Source organism: Enoplosus armatus, chromosome 11, assembly GCF_043641665.1.
Source record: "Enoplosus armatus isolate fEnoArm2 chromosome 11, fEnoArm2.hap1, whole genome shotgun sequence".
In the NCBI taxonomy this organism is placed as follows: Eukaryota; Metazoa; Chordata; class Actinopteri; order Centrarchiformes; family Enoplosidae; genus Enoplosus; species Enoplosus armatus.
In genome coordinates this window covers 4,194,000-4,219,913 of record NC_092190.1, presented here as the reverse complement: position 1 = coordinate 4,219,913, position 25,914 = coordinate 4,194,000, and the positions used below count along the sequence as shown (strand labels likewise).

The 25,914-nt window shown below is 40.3% G+C and overlaps 4 protein-coding genes across 4 annotated transcripts; 1 reads left to right on the top strand and 3 right to left on the bottom strand.

Annotated features, from left to right (window-relative positions):
- Positions 1-587: 587 nt before the first annotated feature.
- vtcn1 (V-set domain containing T cell activation inhibitor 1) lies at positions 588-4,451 on the bottom strand. The gene is made up of 5 exons (XM_070915282.1): positions 4,420-4,451; positions 3,459-3,523; positions 2,256-2,615; positions 1,424-1,675; positions 588-711 (listed from the first exon to the last, which is right to left on the bottom strand). Exons 1-5 carry the CDS (start codon positions 4,449-4,451, stop codon positions 602-604), a joined length of 819 nt encoding a protein of 272 aa, XP_070771383.1. The 3' UTR covers positions 588-601.
- A 5,215-nt stretch (positions 4,452-9,666) lies between these two features.
- Positions 9,667-14,587, bottom strand: LOC139292871 (CD209 antigen-like protein E). The gene is made up of 6 exons (XM_070915270.1): positions 14,533-14,587; positions 14,327-14,428; positions 12,785-12,928; positions 11,801-11,943; positions 10,704-10,813; positions 9,667-10,005 (listed from the first exon to the last, which is right to left on the bottom strand). Exons 1-6 carry the CDS (start codon positions 14,585-14,587, stop codon positions 9,843-9,845), a joined length of 717 nt encoding a protein of 238 aa, XP_070771371.1. The 3' UTR covers positions 9,667-9,842.
- A 2,737-nt stretch (positions 14,588-17,324) lies between these two features.
- LOC139292612 (CD209 antigen-like protein C) lies at positions 17,325-20,171 on the top strand. Its single transcript, XM_070914973.1, has 6 exons — positions 17,325-17,394; positions 17,483-17,584; positions 18,039-18,155; positions 18,446-18,588; positions 19,097-19,200; positions 19,763-20,171. The coding sequence occupies exons 1-6, from the start codon at positions 17,325-17,327 to the stop codon at positions 19,911-19,913; spliced, it is 687 nt and encodes a 228-aa protein (XP_070771074.1). The 3' UTR covers positions 19,914-20,171.
- A 1,751-nt stretch (positions 20,172-21,922) lies between these two features.
- On the bottom strand, positions 21,923-24,734 carry LOC139292891 (CD209 antigen-like protein E). Its single transcript, XM_070915291.1, has 6 exons — positions 24,665-24,734; positions 24,471-24,572; positions 23,967-24,131; positions 23,007-23,149; positions 22,487-22,587; positions 21,923-22,395 (listed from the first exon to the last, which is right to left on the bottom strand). Exons 1-6 carry the CDS (start codon positions 24,732-24,734, stop codon positions 22,215-22,217), a joined length of 762 nt encoding a protein of 253 aa, XP_070771392.1. The 3' UTR covers positions 21,923-22,214.
- Between the last annotated feature and the right edge of the window lie 1,180 nt (positions 24,735-25,914).

The following is a 25,914-nucleotide window of genomic DNA, read 5'->3' as shown; positions in this document are numbered from 1 at the left end:
AAAGACTTTCCAAAACTCTTTAATAGCATTCTGGGAGTCTGACTGCCCCCATCTACTGGCAGGACAGCACAACGTGTTTTCTCATACTAATGCCGAGTTCAAGTTTTGCTTTTTTATTTCTGTAAATATAAACATTCACACCAGCACCTCAGTGGTAATTAATGCATTATCTCCTTTGATATCCCCAAACAAACAAATCCACCCATTTGAGAACAACTAAAATTCATTATATTTATTAAGTAATACAGTAATACAAAAAATGGCAGGGTACTCATTTGATAAGACCACTATATATGCTGACATTTAACAGGTTTCATTTACCGCAGTTTCTCCACAAGGATGGTGGTTCATCCTATTTTATGCCGTACACACAGACAAATAAAAATAAAAACTCAAGCTAATTGGAATTTAGAAACGTTTCCTGACGAATAATCTAGAGGATTGATCCTTCACTTAAACCATTACACATACATCTGAGAAAGAAAAAGGAAATGTAAACGTTAAAGGAGAAAATGCACCCCAGAGTTAAATGCTGTTACATGGCAACAACACCCACTACTTTAATAAATTAAAAACCAAATAACATAATCGTTGTGTGTAATCAGGCGAGATAATAGATGCAGAGGACAATGGTCATAATGCTCATGTAGGTTGATGCCAGCAGAGATGATGCAGCATTGATGAAGTACGTGTTCCCCGAAACACCAGAGCCTGAAAACATGAAGGGAGATTAAACATTTGTTTTGCTGGCAAATGTAGTACAATCTGCTATGCTTTAGTTTTTGATATATCTTTTGTTTTCCTCCCTTTTTTATTGAGATTTTTGTTTTTGTTTGGATTTTGAACTTAGTGCACTATGACAAAAAAACTGTCTGTTTGTATCTGTTCATATCAGTGAATATATTTATGCTTTTTATGTAGAAATGTCTGTTAGATGTTAAAGATAAATTAAAGGAGTTTCCCACCTTTTCAGTGTTGCACTTCCATTAAGTTGAGGGAAGACACACATAAGGCTTAAATTTAAAGCAGCAGAGGCTGAAGTATTATTATTCCATAATATGGGTCATACAAGGAATTTTTTGTTCCAGTATAAATTCCACTTTTCCCATAATGCAACTCAGTGGTATCTTTCATTATACCCTCCCTGCCTTTGTCTTTCAAACTCCACACTCCAGTTTGTAAAACCGGCTTTGTGTCAAAAATGTGAAGACCCAATCTGAGGTACCAAACTAATAACAAAAACAGAAGTTTTCGCAGGCTAAGCGAACTGATGAGTAAACTGAACTTCATGTGTAAAACCAGCGAGATGCCCCTTTAAGTTTCTTCAGCATACCCTGGTTTGGATTTTGCCGGTAATCAGCACGTCAGTTCATCAACAGAGAGATTTTGAGATTCACAGATATATGTTTTTATACAAGAATACCTGTTATAATTGCCTTAGAGATGGCGATCACCAGCTTATTTTCAATCCTGCAGTTGTAGGTGTCGCTGACGTTGACTGGCTGCAGCGTGCTCACTACATTGAATATCCCCGCAGAGTTTTGTGTGAAGCTCGTGCTTCCCTTCAGGACGTTGTCATCAAAGTCCGACCACGTCACGTTCGGTTTAGGGAACCACCTGCTTGCCTCAGCAACCAGGACGCCGTTTGAGAATTTAAATGTGGGGGCTGAAAAGGCTGAGACAATACAAAGTGGTAAGTAAAAGTCATGAATACATGCAGCGATGTGAATTTTCTATGGCCAACTTCAGTCAGTAATCACATTGTCATATTGTGTATATTGCAACTTTCCAATCAGCTGTAAAAACAAGATTCTAAAGTCCCAAAAAAAGAAAAGAAATTAAGTCGAAGGAGTAATACATTTAAAAAGAATCGTGAGAATCCGGCCTCAGCCTGCAGTCTGACTCTATAGATGAGTCTTTCAACTCAGTGGACGACAACTCCTGCAACTCCTCCTGTGGACACCCACAAGTGCTCATATTTTATGTCGTAACAAAACGTGAAAATATCAATTTCAGGCATCTAACCCAAAACACATTCAAAAAACACACCGACTTCGAGACGAGGGAACCAGAAGTATAAAATTGCTGGCTAACTTCCAGGTTTTATGACTCATTCCTACAGCACTCTATTGCTGACAGATGTTTATACTGCTTATAAAAGCTTGCTAGTTAAAGACAGGTGTCACCAGTGGGTCTCAGAGAGATTCAGTTTTGAAGCAAACACACAGTGAAACTGGAAAGACGAGTCATCCTACCTGCTGTTCTGAGGTGAATGTTGACCTCTCCTTCTGCATCAGAGGAGCTAATGCTGCAGGTGTACTCCCCCTCGTCACTGCTCCTCACAGCCCTCAGCAGCAGAGAGGCGTTCCCTGTGACCAAAGCACGAGGGAAGAGCTGAGTTCTCCCTTTGAACTGCGAGTTCTGGTCCTCAAGATCCGGAGCTCCGTCCTCATACTTGTAAACAAGTCCGCTCAGCTCCTTCTTCTCCCAGGTGACCGACATTTGTGTGAGTTTGGCTTGTCCACTCACTGTGTTAAGATAGCAGCTGAGAAGCTCATCCTTGCCGAGGTTGCCAATGGGCGTAGTGTTGGTGCTCACCACCTCGGACGAAGAGTCTGTGGGTCGAGGACACAGGGACGGACTCATAATGGAGAATATGTCCTGATTGTTAGTCCTATTTGTTTGTCTGTGAGATTTCAATGAGTGATGTTTTTTTTCCAGATCTGTCATAAAACAAACTCCCTCACATGCCCAGACAGTTATTGGAAGCGAATATGAAGCTTCAGCTGTTCTTTTGAATGCATTGCTTTAGGATTTTGTCCCCTATCTCTTACATTGGATTCGCATTAGGAAGGGTCTCTTCATGGCTAATATGGAAAAGAGAGGGAATTATTACAGCGACTGATTACTGTTTCAATGTACATATGGACAAATGAGTATTGGATCAAAACAGACTTGAAAAAAATGTCCTTTCCTTTCCTTCAACATTGTCAGGGTGCATTTTTGAATATTTTCACTATTTTCTCATAAAACTCCCATGACTGAGCGTAGTCAGGGGCCAGACACAAATTAGAAACTACATTTTTTAGAGGACTGTGCGGCCATAGTTGAATTATGTGCTCTGCGTGTTTTCTGGCTGTTAGTAACTGTTACATTAATATAGGAAAAGGTGCATATTGCAGTTGAACTTGCTCTCCAAGAGGCACACAGACATCCTGACTTTCTTTGCAGGTTTTGAGTGGACAGTATCTACACTGAACGGTTCAAAAATACACCAAAATCATTTATCTTAGATTCCCAAATTCAAACATTCACACTTGGTGGGTGCGTTTCAACCACAAGAATGTTTTTTAGTTTAGACAAACACAGCATGTGCTGAACACACCCATGTATCCCCTCAGGCCAGACAGAGACATCACTAATGACAACAGGATCTCACAAGGATCCGCGGGTCTTACCTGAGAAGGTCAAAGCTAAGATGAGGATGATGACGGTCGAGAATAAGACGATGAGGGTTATCATGCTGCACGCAAAGAGAGACACAAACACAGGAAAGTGTAAGGAAACAGACACACTACAATCAACTTGCAGATAAACTTCACAGCAACCAAGACACAAAGTTTCTCCTGCTGTAGAAATCTGAAGACACCCAGTGGTGGAAGAAGTATGCATATCATTACACAAGTATGAGGATCTTTACAACAATCTAAAGTAGAAGTTTACTTAAGTAAAAAATAGTACTGTAGTCAGTAGAAAAATGACCCCTGCGACTGATGCATATTATTATATATTAAATTATTATCAGATTGTTACTAATGCAACAATGGGTAAGTAGCATTTTACTGTTGTAGTTGGTCAAGGAGGAGCTGGTTTTACCTACTTCATATAAAGTTTAGTTGTTTAGTCCAGTGGTTCCCAACCGAGGGGAATGGCCCCCTTTAAAGGGTCACAATAAAAATCTGTGGGGTCGTTCTGCTCAAGACATTTGTATTCTTACTTTGGACTCTTCTCTAATCTTTGCCTTTTTTGGTTATATGTACATATTAGATCATTTTACCTCTTTGGGCCTGAAACTGTTATTTAAGTGAAACTGTCTTAGAGGTCTGGAGGGGAAACAGTTAATAACTCATTGACATCTGAAATGTGACAAGAGACACTGCTTTATTATAAGGGTCAAAACTGTTGAGAGCCACTGGTTTGATATTTAACACTGCGTTTTTATTTTATAACCTAAAATCCGAAAAGTAAGCACAATAGCACAATATCTCCCTCTGAGATGTAATGTAGTAGAAGCATGAGACGGAAATACTCAAGAAAAGTACAAGTAACTCAAAACTGTAATGTACTTAGTTACCTTCCACCACTGTAGACACCTGAATGTTTTCACAATTTAAACACGTTCAAACCTTATGACCACACCTGCAGAAGATGATCTGCCCGAAGGAAGCCATGACTGCTGACAAAGCCTCCTGAGTACAGACGATTCGATCCTGTTGCTTAAGTCAAAGGTCCAGTCATTCCATTCTTCCTAAATATCCCTCATTCGTCCAAAAATAATTTACACACTTACTGTACTGCCAAACAGACTTCTTCTACTTCCACAGAATGACACTCTGCTTCTTTTTTTTTTTTTTTTTTTGCCTGTTTGGCCTCGCACACAGCACTTGAAACACAACACCATAAGTAAATATTACCTTTAAGGCGTGTGCTTCATACTTGCTGACATGTCGTCGCAGAAGCTCATTTATCCTATCAAGATAAAGGTGCTTGGTACTTATTTATAAGAATAATTGGCTCTAATTCAGTTTCTCAGAATGGCATTTGGTACTGTAAAAAATGTGATGTTTGAAGTGCGAACTTTACTCTATGAAATGGGTTAGGTTATTCATGTGACTACAGCATATAGTATTGGCTGCTGCTGGATAACAATTTGTGAAGATAATCAGAGTATGTTCCCTGGGTTTCCTCCAACGTTTTACTCAAGGTGGAGTAAATTTCAATGTGTCAAGGTGGAAAAGCCTCAGAATGTGGAATTTATGTGGAAAATGTCACACCACATACAGTATATATCTAATGGCACCAAGAAATAGAAATACATATCTTAAACAGTTGTACATTACATAACTAAAATGAATAAAAGTTGTAAAACAAAGAAAATGTCAGGTTTTCTGTATCTATGTAGGCTGATGGCCAATGTCTGACATTTCAGAATAAGGCCATGAGCTCTAACCCTGTTGTGTTCAATCCCCTTAGATTAGAAGAGCTGTCGTTTTATTTCACCCAAAGATGTTATGGTAAATGAAAAACAAAAAAGATCAGCTAGTTCAGAGAGCTTTTGCCTGAAATAAATGATTTCAAACTATGTTAAACTCCAGGGTCGAGTACAATATAGTTTGACTGCAAATACACCGATGATGTACCAGGAGGGAAATGAGACAGATACCATTCTCATGGGAAAGTACAGAGAAGTGACAGAAACCTTTCATGACCACAAAACAAATACTGCCAACCTCAAAGTCTGCATGTGACGGATGTTATAATGTACAATCAAGCACGCTGAAGTCCCACAATACCAGCACGTGAAACAACAAGGGCACATGAGGAAAAGCTCGCTGCCAGGAAAGGCACTGTGAAAACAGAAGTGGATTGCGACATTTAGCAGGGCTCATGGCGTCGCATCTTTATAAACTTTTAAACGTTTAAAAGTACATTGTTTGTGCTATTTGCTTTGTAGCGCAGCGACACCTATTCTTGCTGAATGAGAATCATTCTCAGTCACATGTGTGACAGAATGAATCAAGAATTCCAGATTTCTTTTTAAAATAGATGAATGCGGTATTACAAAACAAACCTTTTCACTTAATTTTGAATACAGTCCACTTTTTCAAGTCATTATATATTAAAAAGCTCAAACAAAACACAAAAGTCAGTTATGATACTGGAAGGTGCACTGCAACTCTGCATCACACATTGTCCAGAGTAAACTGCCAGTTTTGGATTGTTGATTGAGTGTTTAATTGAACAGCAAAAGAAGAGTAACAACCATACAGATAAGAAACATATTACTAAAAAAGTCAGATAGATATTTAAGAAGAACCACAAGAGAACAACTATAACTAGTTTTTTCTTTTTAGAAGTCATTAAAAAAATGCTACGATGATACGTGTTGTTTCATTTCAACACTTCGCTGCTCATGTACAGTTGTGTATAATTTTGGGTTATGGGTCTTTTCCTTCTTTAGTTTTGTTCCATCATTGTGTGTTTTAACTTTGACCTGCAGATGAAAACGAGCTTTAAGCTAACTCAATACATAAATGGCAACACTGATGTTTAAAGGGATATTTTAGGAAATACACCTACGTGCTTTCCTTTCGCGGGTTAGATGACAAAGTTGATACCACTCTTATGTCTGTGCATGAAGTACTGAGCTGGAGCCAGGAGGCGGTTAGCTTAGCATAACATAAAGACCGTAAGCAGAGGGAAATAGTGTGTGATAGTGTTAGCCTGTGTTCCACTGGGCCCGATTCAGGTCCGTTTGTCAACCGTTTGTCTAATATGGGGCGGGTTTAAGTGTCGTGAACAATCAAGATGGCTGTCGCTGATGTGGAACACCACTATTGTGTCAGTATTACATGAACTGGACGGTAGTTCACGTTACGTACAAATGGTGACTATTGGCTTCTTGATCATGTCATGCCAAACGTCTGTGTATTATGTTGAACTAGAAGCCACATGAATTGGATGTTGGAACTAGCTACCTAGCCTAGCCGACTACTGCTACTACACACTTTTTTTTATTGCTCTGATTGGTTGTAGCACCCAGAAGCATTTTGCAAATCGAAAATCAACCGAGAGGTTCCTGATTTGCATTTGCCAATTTGAAAACGTTGAATTATTCCTTCAGTATATACATTATAGATACCATCATTTTGATCCCCAGCTGGAAAATTAATCGTGAAAACGATCGATAGTCACAATGAGGATCTCTGTTTAGTCTGGGAAAATCCTCTTCAGTTATTTGAGAAGTGAAAGCATACAGTGCCATCATTGTGAAAGTGCTGAAGGTTGGCACATTGTGGTTGATCACTGTCAGTCTACTCATGTAAGCTACTATATAATATACGCTGCAGAGCATTTTCTTTGTTCATGTGGTTTCCGCTCATCAGGTGGAAGAGAGAGCATCGCATACATCTGTGGGAACAAGATCTTCTGAGAGTCAGAGCAAGAAGATAACTCAGCTGGAGCAGCCTTGCAACAGAATATCTTAACCTGTTATTTGTCAGCCAGCATGCCTCACCTTGGCCATGATTTTTCTCAAAGACTTGTCAAAGTAATAACACATGCTGTGAGTACGTTAATGCTCATAGCCGTCTTCTACATTCTGCAGTACATATTTGACATGGACTTTAAATGCTCGTGCAGACCAGGTATACGTCTAAATGGTGTACTGTACTTGGTCGTCCCTCCTGTGATCCTCACCTGGGCTGTCAGGATCACTGAGCCTTTCCACCAGAGGAGGATTTTTTCCAGCTGGCAAAGGCTTTGTCCCAACAACTTCTGCAGCAGTGTTTTTAAGTTCCTGATCAACTATCTCACTCTGAGTTTTGTATGGGTGGCCACTGTTCTGTTTGACGGAGACTGGTACCTTTGCCTGATGACAAACCTCAACATCTCCCAGACTGGAATTCCTTGCAAAAACAATCTGACCTTCGATGAGTACCGCATTCAAGCTGATTATAAGACTGAGTCACTTGTAAGTAACAACACACAGCAATCAAATGTGCTAAATTAAACCAAAACAATTTTAGAAAGGAAATTGTTTTTTATCTTTATACAAATGTATTTTTCCAAACTCACAGTAAAGTTTGTCATATATTATGTTTACACGATATATAATACCCATGCAAGGACTTGATCCAATGCACTTGCTGGCTTTTAAACAACTTTAAGGTTATGTTGTTGATTATTTTGTATCTTTCTGTAGCATCATTTCTAAGAAGACTCTTACTTACTGATTCAATAACTAGTAGTAGTAACATTAAAATCATTAAACATTAAAGAAAAGTTTCATAAACCTGCCAATTCAGAGCACCCCAGGGCCAAATCTCAGGACCAGAAGAAGCTAAACCTAATTTCTTAACCATCCTGATGTGTATTATTTGATACTAATCATAAAAGTAGTCTTTTCAGAAAATGATATGCAGTACAAAGTTGCCATGTATGCAATGTTCCAGGTAAATAACTAGCAGACGTTGGGGTCCCATAAAGATAAGATGTATTGTTGTTTAGTGGTCTTCTTTGGTATGTGAAAGGTCATTCTGAGAGGTCTCTTTTCCTGACTCCTAGATAGGAAACAGAAGTTTACAGACTTGTGTGTTGTAGTAGAACCCCATGTATGTCTAAAGGTATAAAAGACGAGCTTGAACAGTGTTCAGGGCAGCAGTACTGATTCGGCTACGGGTGCTGTACAGGCTAAGATGCGCATGCCGGTTGATCCTGATCTTTGATGCAAATAAAGAATATTATGTGAAAAGTCAGTATCAGCGGAGTTTCCTTCCATCATCGAATCATCGTCTACATCTGGGGAATGAAGAAGAAATTGACGACAAGCCTCTATGAGCGATGTGGTTCTACATGAACTCACTATTATCTGCCAAAGTTCTATCTTTCTACTTTTTTTGTTTTCAGTGGTTTGAAGTCAGCGGTGCTTAGTTGGAAAAAGGCGATGTCACGTACTTCTGAGCGCCAGTCACAATGCAGCAATGTTTACAAGGGGAAACTGAGTTGACGGACTTTTTCTTGTCATGTTGGCAGCAACAGGCAGCCGTAGAGAACGGGAAACCCGGCTCTTTCGCTTGGACAGGCTAACTCTTTTCCCTTTTTACAGTCTTTCTGCTAAGCTAAGCTAACCGGCGGCTGGCTCTAGCTTTGTATTTGCCATGCAAACATGAGAGTGGTATCAATCTTCTTGGCTAATTCTCAGCAAGAAAGCACATTTTCCAAATGTCCAACAGTATAGTAAAGGTTAGCCAACTAAAACACTTGGAAAGTAATCTAAGCTTAGAGAGACAGAACAGAAGCCTGATTTGGGGTGGAAATTGTGTATTTCCTTGTAGAGAAATAATGAACAAATAAATGATGATTACAACAAGCAGTTGTCAAAACATGTTGTCTCATGTTGTTTTCCCTGAACTATTAAATAAATCCCTTATAAAGTTGACCTTCTTTTTCTTTTCCAGGACATCGGCTTTGGCGTAGTCTGTTTCCTTTTCGTTGTTTGGAGCATTGGTGAAAGCATAGGAGCCTATTGTATCAGAAGGCAGACGTGGAAAAAGGGCGGCTGGTCCAAATGGGAGCTGTGTTGCCCTCCTTACTACAAAGTGGTTTATGAAGATCTTCTGGAAGAGCAAGTGAGTAGCCATTTGAGAGGCGAGCTAACAAAAATAGCAACAGACAGAGCAAAAGCAATCTGTAAGCCCTTCCTTCGAGCCATTGAGGATCATGAGCAGCAATTTGGATGTGATGCCAACGACAATGTCAACAACGCAGTTTCGGAAGCATGGAAGAAAATTTCAGCCTCAAATTTCTACTTGATGGAACACGAGAGGATTCCCAAGAGATGAGACATGAACACAGGAACGTTCATCAAGCTTTATTAATCCTGGACAGTTTCCTGAAGAAGAAAGACGCCATCTTTAGGGGGTTTGATGATGTAATTATAATTATAATTGATTTTTCCTATTATCAACTGAGCCATGATTTGAAGGTAAAGGACATTCCCGATGTCTCTCCCTTTCTCTAGTTCACAAACTTTTCATCTCAGAACTAATTATGCACCAATGCTAAACCAGTTTCTCACAGATCCATCTCAGAGTGGTATCACAAGACAAATCGTTCCAGTTCTTTTCGTCCCCTCCAGTTATGATGTGGGCACAGTCCTCTTCCCCGAGCGTTTTATATCCATCACCATTATCAGGCTGATCCTTCCTCCAGTACTTAACAGGTCTACAAACGAGACAATAATGACATCGTTAATGTTTTACATGAACACAGTCTATTATTCATGTGATTCAAGATAATGTGGGCCAGTGTGCTGCTGGGATGTGTACTGGTGTATTTTAATGCAGTGATGACCCCACACCCCTCAGGTCTACAGGGTGTTTTTAAAGGCTTAAAAGCTACCAAACTAGTGACACTCCTGCTAAGGTGGCAACACTTTAAGTGCGATCTACTGGGATGTCTTGAAACTGCTGTGCATTTGTGAGTCAGTGAGTATGGTCAGGAAGCAATTCCTGTTTATACAATCATTTTCTATTTTGGGTGATGCCATTCTGTTCAATGACATCTCTAAAGCTGTGCTAACATTTAAAATATCCACATGTGAAATATCTGAATTTATCAAGATCACTGCCTCCTGGCTGGAGATGGCAGATGCAAGCCCGATTGAAAGAACCATAGCACCACCTGGTGGTATCACTGGGTAAAATATATTTCACCAAAGTTGTAGAGTTGTTTGATTGCGTTATACAAACTGTATATTGGGAGCGAAAATGTGGTCCACTGTCCAATCCAACTGTTGTGATTATACTGATTACATGTAGAAATATTTGTTGGTAGTTCCAGTGATTACAGAGGCAGACCTAAAACAAATACATTTGATTCACAGACACACACACACACCACTATTTGTATTTTCTGCTTACTGTAGTGACAGTGGAGCTCTGTTGATCCATATCCAGGTCCCCTCCTTGTCTCTGTCAGTCAAACCAATCCAAGCCTGAGTTCCTCCCGTGGTGAAGTTAGAGAGGAACTTCTGTTCAATAGAAGATATCAGAAAGTCACAGTATTTATATTTTAGTTTGAATAATATTATATGTAAATATATTGTGTTCAAGATGTTAAACGTAAACGGCATGAATTGAACTTTATTAATTCATTAAAATACAGTGATTTGTTATGGTAAAACACTGCTGGTTATTCTGTTTTGTGTTTCATTATAAGGTGTAATCGACCCTTTTTGTCAAGGTCCTGCTTTGCCAGAGTCGGTCTCGTGTCTATGTTGGTCAGCCCACCACTTTGGTCTGAAATATCTTGACAACTATTGGATGGATTGCTTTGGGATTTTGTACAGACATTCATGGTGCCCAGTGGATGGATCCTGCTGACTTGTGGTGAATTCCTGACTTTTTTTTTCTGACATTTGTGGTTCTGATTGGTAAATATCTATTAAATAGATTTCCAGATATTCAAGGTCCTTCTTTGGTGATGATCCTTTTCCTCTAGTGCCACCAGCATGCTGTCATATATCTCAACATCTGCTTGATGGATTAGCACAAAATTTGGTTCAGACCTTCATGGTTCTCAGTTGATGTATTCTAATGATTCTAATGGTTCACTGACTTTTTCTCCAGCGCCACCAGGAGGTAAAAGCGTTTACCTATTTATATCTCTACATCTACCACATAGATTGGCACAAGATTTGTACAGATATCCATGGTGGAGGATGTATCCTCTTGACTTTGGTGATCCTCTGACCTTTCCTGTAGTCGCCATGAGGTTGACTTTTCCCTCTACCACTAGATAGTGGGTGATTTGTAATAACTTTGATCTCTTGACTTTTCATCTAGTGCCACCCACAGGTCAAGTTTTCATTTGGTTTGTTACCAAACACCTGGAAAGCAAGTACAGCATCACGGAGGCACTAGCATAGGCTATGGAATCTGGAACAAATGTGTCTACATGAAACATTTGGGAAGCTTTCTGCACTCATTCGCGTATAAATGTGACACAAACACTGTACCTGCTCTTCAGTACTCTCTATGACCACCAGATTTGCTCCTCTGTCTCTGCAGTCCTCTCTGCCCTTTTCCCAGGAGCCAGACTCACTTGAGAGGAGGTAACAGGCACGACTGAACATCCTCCATCCCGCAGGACAAGTTCTTTCTGTAAGAAACAATGAAACTTCAGATCAGACTTAGTGCCAAAGACACAGTGTGGAGGTTAGAAACGTGCATACATATCCAGCATAAAGGTGGTTCCCAGTTTAAACATGCACATATCTATTTATTATGCATCGTGGCTGCATCGTGGCTCAATGGCGGTGTGAGCACAGCAAAGACAGTTAGAAAACATCAGTGAGTCTCTCTCTCTCTCCCAGCTGTTGCTCTCTCACTTACTTTCTGTCTCGCACATGGTGAGGAGGGTGATGGTCAAGGTTGTTGAAGGCAAATGAAGGTATGAAACTACCACCACGGGAGAGGGTGTCAAGTCACATTTGAGTCATGACTGCAAGGTTTCACAAGTGTTGACAAAGTTCATGTGCATACTTGCTGTTTTAAAGTCCACGCCCATGATTAACAACCCCCGCAACCAGACCACGATGGGACAGGATGTCAGCACTCAACTTAGTATTCGAGATAAGTTAGAAAAATGTGTCGCATTGGGACAGAACAGAAATATAAAGACTCAGTGAGACGAAAGACTGGAACAAAGCCATACTCTGGCTGTTAGATGCAAATAAGACTAAGGCCTTTCTTGTTTTAGTTTCACCGTGTTAACCTGGTGGTAACAGCAGAAAATGCACCGATGTGTTATTAATCATACCTCTGCTTTCCCAGCTGTGACCACCCCTGCGAATAGGGTCTATCATGATCCACATATTTGACAACACGCCTGTTAATTGTAGATACATGTTGCAGAACTGAGATTACACCTTGACGCATCATCTATTTGTATTTTCCCCATGTTGCTCCTGCAGATGAGGATGTGTGTGTGCAGTGCCCACGCTTACTCAGCCTGTCCAACTCTTTAGTGATTTCAACGAGGCTGGCATTCAGCAGGTCCCTCTCGACGGTCAGGGGAGGAAACTCGTTATCGCTGGCCTGGAGACGCTCAGTCAGGTTGGCTTTGAGGGCGGAGAGTTCTGCAGCTGAACGCCGAACAGACTCGTAGTCTAAAATAAACCAAGAGACGCAGAGAAGCAGCATCCTGTGAGGTGCATGCATTTTGTTTTTGATTAATTTCAAAATGACTGAAGAGCCTGTTTGGATTTACTGCTACACTACTGTGAATCTCCTACTGTTTGTTTTATTAATAATAACAATAACAATCATGTTATTATTAGTGAACTGGACCTTCTTCTTTTGTATGTTACTTCCTCATTATACAGTATATGTAGTACACCATGTCCTTAAAGTAATGCCACTCTTTTAATGCAGAGGTGATGTATATACAGTGCTTAACACATTTATTAGACCACCTGTCATAAAAATGAGAAAACACAAATATTTTAGAAATCTGTCAAAAACTTGCTTCAAACTAAAAAATGTATTGTTATTTATTAGGCAAATAACAAACTGGAACAACTGAATAGTCCTTATTCACATATATTAACCAAGAATCTTAATATTTTGTATGACCTCCTTTGGCCCTGATAACAGCTTGCATTCTTGTAACCACAAAACAAATGTTTCTGTTCAGGAATGCAAGTAAATAACTGTAATTTGGCAACATAATAATGTGCTTTACATGCTTTTTTGTAAAACAGTAAATTTGAGAATTCATGGATAACAACAATAATTATATTTTAGCATTAAAGATATATCATTTTGATTAAAGAGCTTGCACATACTGGTGGATTAACCATTACAGAAACATAAAAAAATATTTTGGTAATCAGCAATACTGTTCATTTAGGGCAGCGGTGGCAAACACCTTACACTGGGTGGTGGTCTAGTAAATTTGTTAAGCACTGTACATGTAGATGGATATAATTTATTGCCTTGTGCCAAGAAGTACAACAAAGAGTCATGTTTCCGTAACACAAAATACCTTTTGCATCCACATCATACACAAACAGTCACTGTATTTACACAAGTCAAAATGTTTCTGAATTCTCTCCAATGAACAGAGCTCCAGCAAATATGTTGATATTAAATCAATGTTGACAACCGGCACCAGAAAACCAACACGGTTGGAATATGGCACTAAAAGGAAAGCTTGCTTGATGCTCGTGTTTATTCAAAGCTCAGCTTTGCTGCTTTAGCTGCTTGAATATGCATATTTACCTTCCTGGTTACATTTTATATTCACAAAATATTAAAATGTTATCTTGAACTTAAATAAATGAAATTAAAAAGCTGCTTCGAGTTTCAAACAAAACAAACAATGAGGAAAAGCCAGAAAAGACGACCAGAACCAATTAAGAATACATGACAATAAGGGCATAAAGGCAGGACAGCAAGACGTGAGTGAAAAACAAAAAGACATGAGCAGAATAATGCTACTGAAATCATTAGTCTGATTCCTGAATGTGATTTGAACTCACAGTGGACACCGAGGCCGATCAGCCCAGCCAGCAGGAAAACACTCAGCAGCCCCAGACAGAGAAGAGCAGCTCCATGAAATCTCCTCTCTGAGCTCCTGGGGCCTGAACAGACAGAAGACCCGTGGATACAGTCAAGGAGACAACAGGAATCAGATGACGATCACAGCTCAGTCCGTCAGCCTCTCCGTCTGACTGAACGTTCTTACCTGCCTGATTTGGTGATGGTTTGGGATGTTTAACATTGGCATAGATTTCCTCCATCACTCATGAGGTGGTCAACTATTTCCTAAAGGGTGAGCTCCTCGGCACATGTCAATGATGAAAATCTTGCTGGTTTCAATTTCTCAACGCTTTAACTTCTGAGGAAGTCACACGTGTCAGAGGTGTTACATAGGTGAACAGTTACAGGGGACATTTTACTGTAATGAGTACTTTTACTTTTAATACTTTAAGTACATTTTCCTAAGTACACCCCCCCCCCCCCCCCCCCCCCCCCCCAAGAGGGTTTGTGGCACAACAAAGACCCTCTCCTCCTTGTTGGCACATATAAACATCCTGCAGGCATTTGTTTGTGTGGTGAGGTTTTGAGTGTTTTGTCTGGCTGAAGATGCAGGAATATTAGAAGATTTTTGTTGTACAGTAAGCACTGTTTTCTTGCACTTGCTGTGTGTTGAATGCCCCTCTACACTCTGATCTTTTGACCAATGCACCAGGGTTCAGGTCTGAGTGTCACCAAGCGCATACACTCAAGCAAAACACGAAACTCCCCTCCAGCTGCTGCTCTGGAGATGACCTCTGACCTCCCTGTAGGAGAGGTTTTCCTGCAGAATGAATGATGACAGATGAAAGAAGAGACACTTCTTATTCTGCTCGTGATAGCATGTCTGACTCCAGCGCAGTGCTTTTATATGGGAAGTAACTGTCTCATCTGTTAACTAGTTTAAATCAATCTGTTAACTAGTTTTAACATTTCAGATCAAATCATCTTGTAATGATGCAAAACTGATGAACACTGGTCCCAGGTAAAAAGCTGACGCCCGAATCAGTTGGAAATAAAGGAGTAATCTTATATTGCAGCCTTATTGCAGTACAGTAATACTTTCTCATATAACATATTTGTTTACTATAGAAATACAAAAAAAGGTACTTACACAAGCACAAAAGTTCGATTTCGGTTTTATTGTATTTTGAAATAATGTTTCACTTCAACATGAGAAAAGGTTTTCAAAGTAACATAAGATGCATTTATTCATGTCTACATACAAGAACGCTCATTACCAAAGAGCTTGCAAGGTCATAGCTTACATTGTGTAACCATTATCAAACATGCACCGATGTTAAGCTCCTTTCTCACAGATCCATTGCAGAAGCGTTTCACACGACCGGTCGTTCCACTCAGTGGTGTCCGGTCTGATATGCGCACAGTCCTCCTCGCCCCACTGTGGATCTCCACCAGCATTATCAGGCTGCTTCGTCTCCCAGTTCCTACCAAGTTAATGAACAAGGGTCATGAATCATGAATCTGTAAATAATAAACACAAACACAGTTCCTCAGTGGAGCATAATGGTCTCTAGGCTGATGACTGGGGCGTCAATCTGCAGCAAAAATGGATTGTCAGTTCACTGGAGCTTGAGGTATATGTCTGCCTGAAATTCAATTTCAAACAAATAAATTCTAGTTATATGAAATGATGCAGGGGTATAATGTTAATGTCTATAGTCAACCAAAGTGAAGCCTCACGTCAGAGTCAGTGGAGTTCCGTCGATCCATTTCCAGGTCCCCTCCTCATCTCTGTCATTCAAACCCATCCAAGCGTCCTTCTTGGTTAACCCAAAGAGAAACGTCTGTCCAACATAAAGAAACACGCATTGTAATGTATGCCCCTGTACAAGTGTTCATCTGAACTTCTCTATGAAAAAGAAAAGAGAATTAAAACGTGATAATTGTGGAACCCAATCATTATGACTTAATATTACCTGGAAGAAGAAAAAAAGACTTTCAGTAAATACTGAACACGATCATGGATGATTTTTTTATGTTGTCCACACATTAAATACACACAAAGTATACAATGGCTTTTAGGAGTTGCATTAAAACATGCAGGAAGGTTAATGGAAACTCTGGTCTTAGAAAACCAGGTTAAAAAGGTTCATTTCCTTCCCAAATGATGAGACCATAAACACCAAAATCATTTGTTTCTGTGGCAACAAAGTTATCATGTAGCTCACAGACACTCACCCTGTACTTATGCATGTATTTATATGTATTTATTTATCCATCCATCTGTCAAATCAATGCAAAAAAATAAAAAATGTAAATCCGCCCAAACACTTTATTGGGCGTTCAAACGACCCTGAAAGCATTTTGCATCTAATATTTGCCCATTCAGTGCAATAAAATCTCTCAGTATGTTGCAACCATCACCTGCACGTTTCAGCATGCAGACTTTGTCCTCCTGTTCTCTCTCTGTCCATGTGTCACACAGTGGACGACTTTCTTCATCTGCACATGCAGTTTAAACCCCTGTGGTGTAAATGTGTTTGAGACATGATATCTGAAATGTCTTGCGACGATTGTGCCAAAGCCACTGAGAAAAAGCTTTTCAGCGCTGACAGATTGTGGAAATGAATCACTTCCTTTTCTAGTTCCCCGTTGAGTTTAGTGACCGTGGCCACAATCTGTAACTTAACTTAACCACAGCCAAGGCTTTTAGTGGCCTTAGCTTATATGGACTTATCATACTCCTGTTGCCATGTGTCCATTCTTGAAAATTATTATATATAATATTTTTATATCACGTTTTAAGCAAACCTACCTTCTCGTTTCAAGCAAGATGACAGTTGCTTATCACGCAAATGATATTTACCATCTTGGAGGTGTGACTTCCTAATAAACTAAAGTAAAAAAAAACCCAACAAGAGTTTCCTCATTTTCATGTAGAGGAACCTGTGCTGCCCGAGCCGACGCTCCACAGAGTGTTTGGCTTTCTTCTGAGCGATGGAGGAAATCCATGTAAATGTTGAACACGAGAAATCTGTCGACTCACAGGCATCACAAAATCGGACAGGTAAGAGTGAGGTGTCGGACAGAGAGGCTGACAGACCGAGCTCTGTTGTCTGCTTGACTGTATTCACAGGTCCTTTCTGTGTGTTCAGGCCCCAGGAGCTCAGAGAGGAGGCTTCATGCAGCTGCTGTTCTCTGTCTGGGGCTGCTGAGCGTTTTCCTGCTGGCTCGGCTCATCGGCTTCGGCGTCCACTGTGAGTCTGGTTCACGTTCGGGGAGTTAAAGTCAGGCTGAACTCGTGATGACAGGAGCATCTTTCCCTCGCTCTCTGCTCTGAAGATGTACATGTCTTTTCTACACGTGTGTGCGTCACTTTCTTTTCTCTTTTTTCGTCCAGAATTTTTTTCTTGTTTGATTTATTTCTCGCCTCGATTTTTCCCATTTACACTTTGTTCCTTTAAAGCAGTTTTGTTTTCAATATTTTGTGATGTACACAGAGAAGAAATCAAACCCAAAGGGCTTGTTTTTTTTTATTAAACAGGAGCATCATTTTCAAGACACCACTTACTAAAGTCTGGCATACGTTGGTTACGTATGATCGTGTTTCATAATCGTGTGGCACAATAAGGAAATACAATAACTGCTTCTGTCTGACATGAATGCAGATGGTATCTTGTGTTTCAGAGAAATGTCCCTTGATTATTTCAGACCATGAGTGTTCCTCCCTGACTGGAGAGAGAGACCTGCTGAACGCCAGAATCACTGGGATGGCTGAAGAGTTGCACAGACTCCAGAATTTGTCCAAACACGTTGTGCTCACATGCGGTATTTAGATTTACTTCTTGTGTATCTTTCAACATTTCTTACTCAGAAATGCAATGATTGAGTCGCCCTGCTTTGTGATAACATGTTGTTGTTTTTTTTTAGCATCTACTGTACGATTTAGTAGCCAGTTTCAGTGCAAAATGAGACAGCTTACACGTCAGATCTAAATTTAAGAGGGCATTTAAAGGGTCATCCATTGGAAAAAGTTGACATCTACAGAACTGACTTCACAAGTACTCTGACGTGAGTCTTGCCGACCTGCAATGTCTCTTGTTCGATGTGTCCTACAGAGACGAGCTGTCCTGCAGGATGGAGGAGGTTCAGTCGCGCCTGTTATCTCCTCTCCGATGAGTCTGGCTCCTGGGATAAAGGCCGAGAGGACTGCAGAGACCGAGGAGCAGATCTGGTGGTGATCAACAGCCCTGAGGAGCAGGTACAGCGTGTCTGTGTTATTATATCATTATGTAGCCCTCTAAATGCTTTACGTGCATTGATTTGACAGATGGATGGATAAATGAATACATATGAATACATGCATAAGTACAGGGTGAGTGTCTGTGAGCTACATGATAACTTTGTTGCCACAGAAACAAATGATTTTGGTGTTTATGGTCTCATCATTTGGGAAGGAAATGAACCTTTTTAACCCGGTTTTCTAAGACCAGAGTTTCCATTAACCTTCTTGCATGTTTTAATGCAACTCCTAAAAGCCATTGTATACTTTGTGTGTATTTAATGTGTGGACAACATAAAAAAAGCATCCATGATCGTGTTCAGTATTTACTGAAAGTCTTTTTTTCTTCTTCCAGGTAATATTAAGTCATAATGATTGGGTTCCACAATTATCACGTTTTAATTCTCTTTTCTTTTTCATAGAGAAGTTCGGATGAACACTTGTACAGGGGCATACATTACAATGCGTGTTTCTTTATGTTGGACAGACGTTTCTCTTTGGGTTAACCAAGAAGGATGCTTGGATGGGTTTGAATGACAGAGATGAGGAGGGGACCTGGAAATGGATCGACGGAACTCCACTGACTCTGACGTGAGGCAGCCAGTCACAGCGTTGCATGAATTGCATTCACATTCACATTTACATACAGAGGGTAAATCCACTGACGAAGCAGAGGGATATGGCGTCACCTTGTGTAACGTACATGACATTAGGTCTGGAAATACCAGCAATTGAGTGCTGCTAAACATCGTCCACGCGTACAAAATGAAATGATATCACAGATGAACCTGGTGACGTTCTTTTGAACGGTTCTCAGAAAGGAACCGAGCTGTAATTCCCACCACTGTCACAGACCTGGTTGCTCTATAAAGACGTCACCTGACTGCTAGAGGTCATGTGACGTTTTGGGGCACACTTGCTGATGATGTCATTCAGGACGGTCTCTCATTTTATCGGTCCATGTGTGTCGGCCTGATGGTACATTCACCGAAAACAGTGCAAATTTTGCGGATGGAGGAGGAATCTTCCAGTGTTTAAGATGATACTGGATACAGTGTTATTTCAGAAAAATGCCATTTGTCAGCTGTTGAAGGTCTGTGTTCATGTCAGAGATAAACGTTTGTCATGATTCTCTCGTTCCTGGACCTGCTAGGTGCTGGGTGGAGCCTCAGCCTGATAATGGCGGTGGGGACCCAGAGTGGGGTGAAGAGGACTGTGCACATATGAGGACTGAGGGGGACACCTACTGGAATGATCTGTCGTGCGAAGCTTCTCTGCAGTGGATCTGTGAAAAAATAGCATAACACTGCTGTATAATTTGTTTCAAGATCATGTTTTTACACTGTAAGCTATGATTATGAGAGTTATTATATGTTAGTACAAACTGTATGTGTTTGATGGTGCTGAAGACTAAACTTCCTTTACTATACTATACCGTACATTCAAACACTTTCTCCTGCAGCTAAATACCTAAGTGCAACCTTGAAATGCACCCGTAGATGATCTCAAAACTAAAGCCAAACTTTTCACTTTCTAACTACAATAAAAATCATACACAATTACCCACAGTAATGATTTCTTTTTTTTTTTTTTTTTTTAAATTGACTGATTGAGTGATTCATTTGTGGGAAGTAATAACTTTAAAACCTCTGGAACCGTTCTATTCTGATGTGGAATCTGTTTTTGTGGCGTTACGTGGCCAAAGGCACGGCGTTTAGTCTGCAAAGTGATTTTCGTGTCAGTCAAATGATCACGTGGAATTGCCCGTTCATGCAGTCATAGAAACAGCTCTGACAGACTCCTGCTCACGTCGCCAGAGGAACGTGAAAACGCTCTCTGTCACTCGGTGGCTTTTGCAGACGAACGGTCAACGAGCACTTCTTCAACACTTCTGAAGTGGAGAGCATAAAAAAGGTGCTGCGGCCAGTGTTACTTCCTCTTTTCTCAATCACAATGTCTTTTGGTTATTTTTCCTCTTTGAGTCTGATGCAGGGTTAAGACTACAAAGCTTTTTGAAACCCTACTCACGGGCACGGGCACATCAGCAATCTTGTTATCACGCAGGCTTACACTGCTGTTACTGCTATCTCTGATCATTTTGTATATTCTTCCTGATATTGCCACTGTCTGATCGGAGTCACACCCAGACAACTAAGAACATTTAGTACGTTGAGGTACTTGTACTTTACTTAATTGATTTCCATTTTCTGCTACTTCATACTTTTACTCCAACACATTTCAGAGGCAAATATTACACTTTTTACTCCTCTATATTTATTCATTAACTTTAGTTGCTAGTTATAGTGACAGATTCATATTGATGATACAAAATATAACAAAAAAGGATAGAATAAGGTTTTACTGATTGACCTTTACAGGCTGAAACATTGAAGTGATTTACACACGAGTGGCTCAATAGTTGCAATCCAGTAATATCATATATATTATTCTGCACAATGAGTACTTTAAGTATATTTTGATTCTTATACTTTTGTACAATTTTTACAATTTTACAGAGTATTCCGTCACTGGTCAAACTGCACAGCAGTACAATGTGTTGGTGTGACGCTGCAGATCACTTTATGCCCCTGTTACTACCACTGTTCAGGAATAACACTAACTAGGGCTCGTCTGCGGGGCTGCAGCTGTATTCTCCCCTGTGTGTTGGTCAGGACACTTTAACGAGGAGACCTGACTTATTGATTTCTTCGTGAGCGTTTGCTGGTGGACATTCAGGCCACACAATCCTGCAAATATAGTGCTGAAATAATACACAGAGAAAAATCCAGGATAAGGCAATCTAAAGCATACCCAACAAACTTAAACTTACAAATGACACAAATAACTCAATGTGGTTATAGCGGAAGTCAGTAGCACAGCCTGCACTAGCTGCACTACAAATGCTGCTGGCGTTCTGGTGAACAGTGGACTTTGCCACACGAGGAGAGAGCTGACACTGCCCTCTGGTGGGCAGGAGCGGTGGCCTGTGGGTAGAAACTGAAATGACACTTTTGTTAAATTTTTCTCATCGGATAAAGTTTAAACCAAAACTAGTGAACCGATGAGATATCATGAAGTCAGTTGATCATATGCAACATATTTGCGCTGGTGTCAGAATTGGACTGAAGTGTAACTCACCACTTAAAACAGGAACAGTTTGAGAGCAACTTAATGCTTTGTTAAATTATCAAGTACGGAGGTCTAAAGTCCTTTTCAATTACATAGAATTGGTGACTCTGAATTGCAGTGAATGTGAGTGTAAATGTCTTGTCCTGGTAAAAAGCAGAGGAAACAGTTGGAGGAAACAGCTTAAGTCAATTTTATTATCTAATTTTATTTGGATTTCAGGGCCAAACGTCATTATAGTTTATATATCAAGTTGTGGTAACATTAAGGCAGCCTTGTAACACTTTACATGCTTAAGGTACACGCTCTCTTTCTGTCTCTCTTTCTAGTTGTCACACACACACACACACACACACACACACACACACACACACACACACACACACACACACAATAACACCATTAAAGGCCCTTTGTATAATCATAACTTACATTGTAAAAGTATTTGCCAATGCATTATTTCAACAACTCATTAAATGCTACGCCGTTTTTTCACAGATCCATTGCAGAGAGACGTCACACCGCAGATCATTCCAGTTGTGTTGGGACGTCACGCCGCTTGTGAAGTGTGCACAGTCCTCTTCACCCCACTTTGGATCTCCACCACCATTATCAGGCTGCCTTTCCGACCAGTACCTAGGAGGTTGACAAGAAAGTGAACTGTCACTTCCCCCAAGTGGCCAGAAACCCCAAGTAGTTTTTCCCAGGGAACTAATCTGTCGCCATTTGTAATTTTGTTCCTCCTTACAACACAGTCAGCGGAGTTTCATCAATCCATTTCCAGGTGCCTTCTTTGTCCCTGTCATTCAAACCAAGCCAAGTGTCTTGCTTGATTAATTTAGAGAGGAATTCCTGTTGAAGATAACGAAAAGAAAGCCAGTATTTATGTTTCAGTTTGAACCATTCTGTATATGCAATTTACATATATTATATATATATATATATATATATTCATATACCATATATATATATATATATAATGCTGGGTTGTTACATTTTTAATGATACTTGTTAATTCAATTTTGTATTAATATGCTAATCAGCAAAGTAACTAGAAACGGAAGCTGTCAGGTAAATGACGCAAATGAGTATGTGAATAGCTTTGCATTAAATGGAAATACTCAAGTAAAATACAAATACCTCAAAATTGTACTGTATTGTAATTGTGAGTACAGTATTTGAGCGAATGTGTTTAGTTGCTTTCCACAGGAGAGTGAGGTCTGCACCCTCTATATTTAGACCTCTGATTCTGATAAAGCAGCACACACTACCTGTTCCTCAGAGCTGTCCACGACCACCAGATCTGCTCCTCTCTCTCTGCAGTCTTGTCTGCCTTTTTCCCAAGAACCAGACCTGACGGAGCAGAGATAACAGCTACACCCGAACATCCTCCATCCTGCAGGACAGGTTTTCTCTGCAGAACGCGTCAAACAAAAAGACGTTAAAGATCAGACAAGACCCTCGTCCCTCTATTTGAGAGGTTGTGGATTCAATGCATGGTCTGTGGATTGGAGTGTTTTCAGCGCATGAGCCCCTGAAGTGCATACGTACGCGTACTCAGATCTGAAGTCAAAGGCAATACAACAGTGTAGAAATACTCTGTTACAAATAAAAGTCCTGCATTAAAAATGTACTTAAGGAAAAGTATTGCAGAATTAACATTATGCAGAATGTTATATCATTGGATTGTAACTCTCGATGTATTCATGTGTATGTATCACCTTAATGTTGGTACTTTATATACTGGCCGGGTGGCTTCATCTATAATAACACATCAGAATTTATTAGCTGATTATATTTTGCATTAAGAATCTGAATCTGCAAAGTAACTAGAAACTGAAGCTGTCAGGTAAATGTTGTATATATTTGCCTCTGAAATGTAGTGGAGTAGAAGTATAAAGTAGAACTTGGTTACTTTCCACCACTGCTCCTCACACTCTATTATCAGTCCAATAACTTATTACATCAAATGACTAACTAAAGTATGATTTCTAACTCACATGACGCACATCAGTACAAAAAAAAGTGTAACTCGGAAATCAGCATATAAAGAAGTTGTATCATCATTAAGTAGATCGCAATCTTATGAGGAAGTGAAGGCTGAGCTGAACTGAGCCTGCTCTCTGAACCATGGTGTTCTATACGCGACGCTGTGGTGGACCCTGACCTTCGTATTTAGAGGCAGCTGTGCAGAACCCGCACACGCAAGCACTCACTCTGTTTGGACAAACTCTGGAGCCTGACCAGCTCTTTAGTCGCTGCAGTGAGGCTGGCATTCAGCCGGTGTCTCTCTTCAGACACGGAGGACAGCTTGTTATAAGTGGCCTGGAGACGCTCAGTCAGGTTGGCTTTGACACTGGAGAGTTCTGCAGACAAATCACGTGCCGAGTCGCGGTCTGAAACAAATCAAGATACATATAAGTAGTTTCTTAAACAGACAATACTTCGCGCACTCCTACTGATGCTGACTTAAGCGTCAATACTTTAGTCAGAAGTCAAGTCTGCATAGTTCTGCTGCTCTAGCTGCTTGAATGTGTGGAAAAGTTCACATTCATAGCAAACATATTTGTCAGTGTTTAAGTTTATTCTGTGGTGCTTTTAAAACAGATTCAACAAGGAAAAAAAAAAATGTCAAGAAAGAAGACCATCACAGAAAAGCCAGGATGGCAAACAAGACGTTTTGGTAAAACTTGCGCATCTTTCAGAGCAGAATAACGCTCCTGAACCAGACTCACAGTGGACGCTGAGGCCGATCAGCCCAGCCAGCAGGAAGACACTCAGCAGCCCCAGACAGAGAACAGCAGCTCCATGAAATCTCCTCTCTGAGCCCCTGGGACCTGAACAGACAGAAGACCGGTGGATACAGTCAAGGAGACAACAGTAGTAATGACAGATGATGATATCAGTCTGTCTGCCTGGACAGTCTTACCTGTCTGAATTGCTGGAGGTCTCGGGGAGACAGGTTTGGGATATTCAGCATTGGCATAGATTTCCTCCATCTGCAGGACTACAGCACGCGCGAATGTTGGAACTCCTGCTGGTTTCAATTTCTCTCCTTTTAAACTTCTGAGGAAGTGGCACCTTTCACAAGCGATGAAAATAGTCCAGTGCAACAACCCTCCGCCACTGAGGCTGTTGATATTTTCAGGTTCTGCATTTGTGAAATCGCAGTCACGTGAACAGACGCACAAGTTCATTACAGTTTCTTTAAGTACAGTTTTCGAAGAGCTTACCTGACACACAATACCGACGTTACTTTTAAGAAGATAGAGAAGCCGGTTGGATTGGTGACTTTACGTGACCATCAAACAGGAGTGACTCAATAAGAACTCAACAGAGAGGCCTGTTGAGATAAAATGAAAGTATCACTTGTCATATTACTTTTAATCGTATTCTCATATTCAATTCACCATAAAATGCAAGTATTGAGTCAAATGTAACCTTTCAAACGCCACTGCAATTTGGTCTGTGTTGGAAAGATCCAACAAAGACAATTCAATAAAATAGCAGTGCTTTCTTGCTGAGAGTTAAATGAGAATGAAAGACACATTTTTTTTTGAAAACCATTTTTGAACCATTAGTTGTATCTTCAAAGATATTCACGTGATCCCACGGATGACTTCTGTCAGTCAGGGAAAATGAAATGTTTGCCCCAAACCGACATTTTATTACAGAATATTTCTACAGACTGCGCAGGGAGCAGTCCTACAGACGAGCAGAGCGGAGCAGCACAGCGTAAAATCAGAAAAACAACTTTCAAGTCACAGTTGGCATGCTTTTAAACCAATTGAAATTTGACTTTTGTTAACAAACACGAGGTTTAAAGTTTTAGTTGAGTGCTTTCTTGACGACTATTAGATGGATTGGTACGGGCAGTTTGGTGCAGGCATTAGGTTCCCCTGACTGCTCACACCTCTCAGAGCCTCTGGAGTGAATGTTGTAAAAATAGAAAAAATAGAGCTCTAAAAATAGAGCGACATCGACTGTCTGAGCCATGAGCTATAATGATATTGACAGTTCACTGATCCTGTAGAGGTGTCTTCCTGACAGGGTTAATAAGACAGTGTTGTGAAAAGGGAAATAATCTTTGAATCAGGAGACAAAGAGTGTTTCTGAGCAAAACACTGAACCTCCCACCTGCAGAATTTATTCAAAATGATGATAAACACAAGAAGAGAT

What these genes read in the sequence shown, in the direction of transcription:
- vtcn1 (XM_070915282.1), bottom strand. Translation starts at nt 4,451, where the DNA reads ATGGCTTCCTTCGGGCAGATCATCTTCTGCAG. An exon ending in GGGCAGATCATCTTCTGCAG is followed by an intron (nt 3,524 to 4,419) that starts GTGTGGTCATAA and finishes CTTTGCGTGCAG; the next exon opens with CATGATAACCCTCATCGTCT. An exon ending in CTTAGCTTTGACCTTCTCAG is followed by an intron (nt 2,616 to 3,458) that starts GTAAGACCCGCG and finishes CTCGACCCACAG; the next exon opens with ACTCTTCGTCCGAGGTGGTG.
- LOC139292891 (XM_070915291.1), bottom strand. Translation starts at nt 24,734, where the DNA reads ATGGAGGAAATCTATGCCAATGCTGAATATCCCAAACCTGTCTCCCCG. An exon ending in ACCTCCAGCAATTCAGACAG is followed by an intron (nt 24,573 to 24,664) that starts GTAAGACTGTCC and finishes CTGTCTGTTCAG; the next exon opens with GTCCCAGGGGCTCAGAGAGG. An exon ending in AGAGCTGGTCAGGCTCCAGA is followed by an intron (nt 23,150 to 23,966) that starts GTTTGTCCAAAC and finishes CGCGTTCTGCAG; the next exon opens with AGAAAACCTGTCCTGCAGGA.
- LOC139292871 (XM_070915270.1), bottom strand. Translation starts at nt 14,587, where the DNA reads ATGGAGGAAATCTATGCCAATGTTAAACATCCCAAACCATCACCAAAT. An exon ending in ACCATCACCAAATCAGGCAG is followed by an intron (nt 14,429 to 14,532) that starts GTAAGAACGTTC and finishes CTGTCTGTTCAG; the next exon opens with GCCCCAGGAGCTCAGAGAGG. An exon ending in GATCGGCCTCGGTGTCCACT is followed by an intron (nt 12,929 to 14,326) that starts GTGAGTTCAAAT and finishes TTCGGCGTTCAG; the next exon opens with CTGCAGAACTCTCCGCCCTC.
- LOC139292612 (XM_070914973.1), top strand. Translation starts at nt 17,325, where the DNA reads ATGGAGGAAATCCATGTAAATGTTGAACACGAGAAATCTGTCGACTCA. An exon ending in ACACGTTGTGCTCACATGCG is followed by an intron (nt 18,156 to 18,445) that starts GTATTTAGATTT and finishes TGTGTCCTACAG; the next exon opens with AGACGAGCTGTCCTGCAGGA. An exon ending in TCAACAGCCCTGAGGAGCAG is followed by an intron (nt 18,589 to 19,096) that starts GTACAGCGTGTC and finishes TATGTTGGACAG; the next exon opens with ACGTTTCTCTTTGGGTTAAC.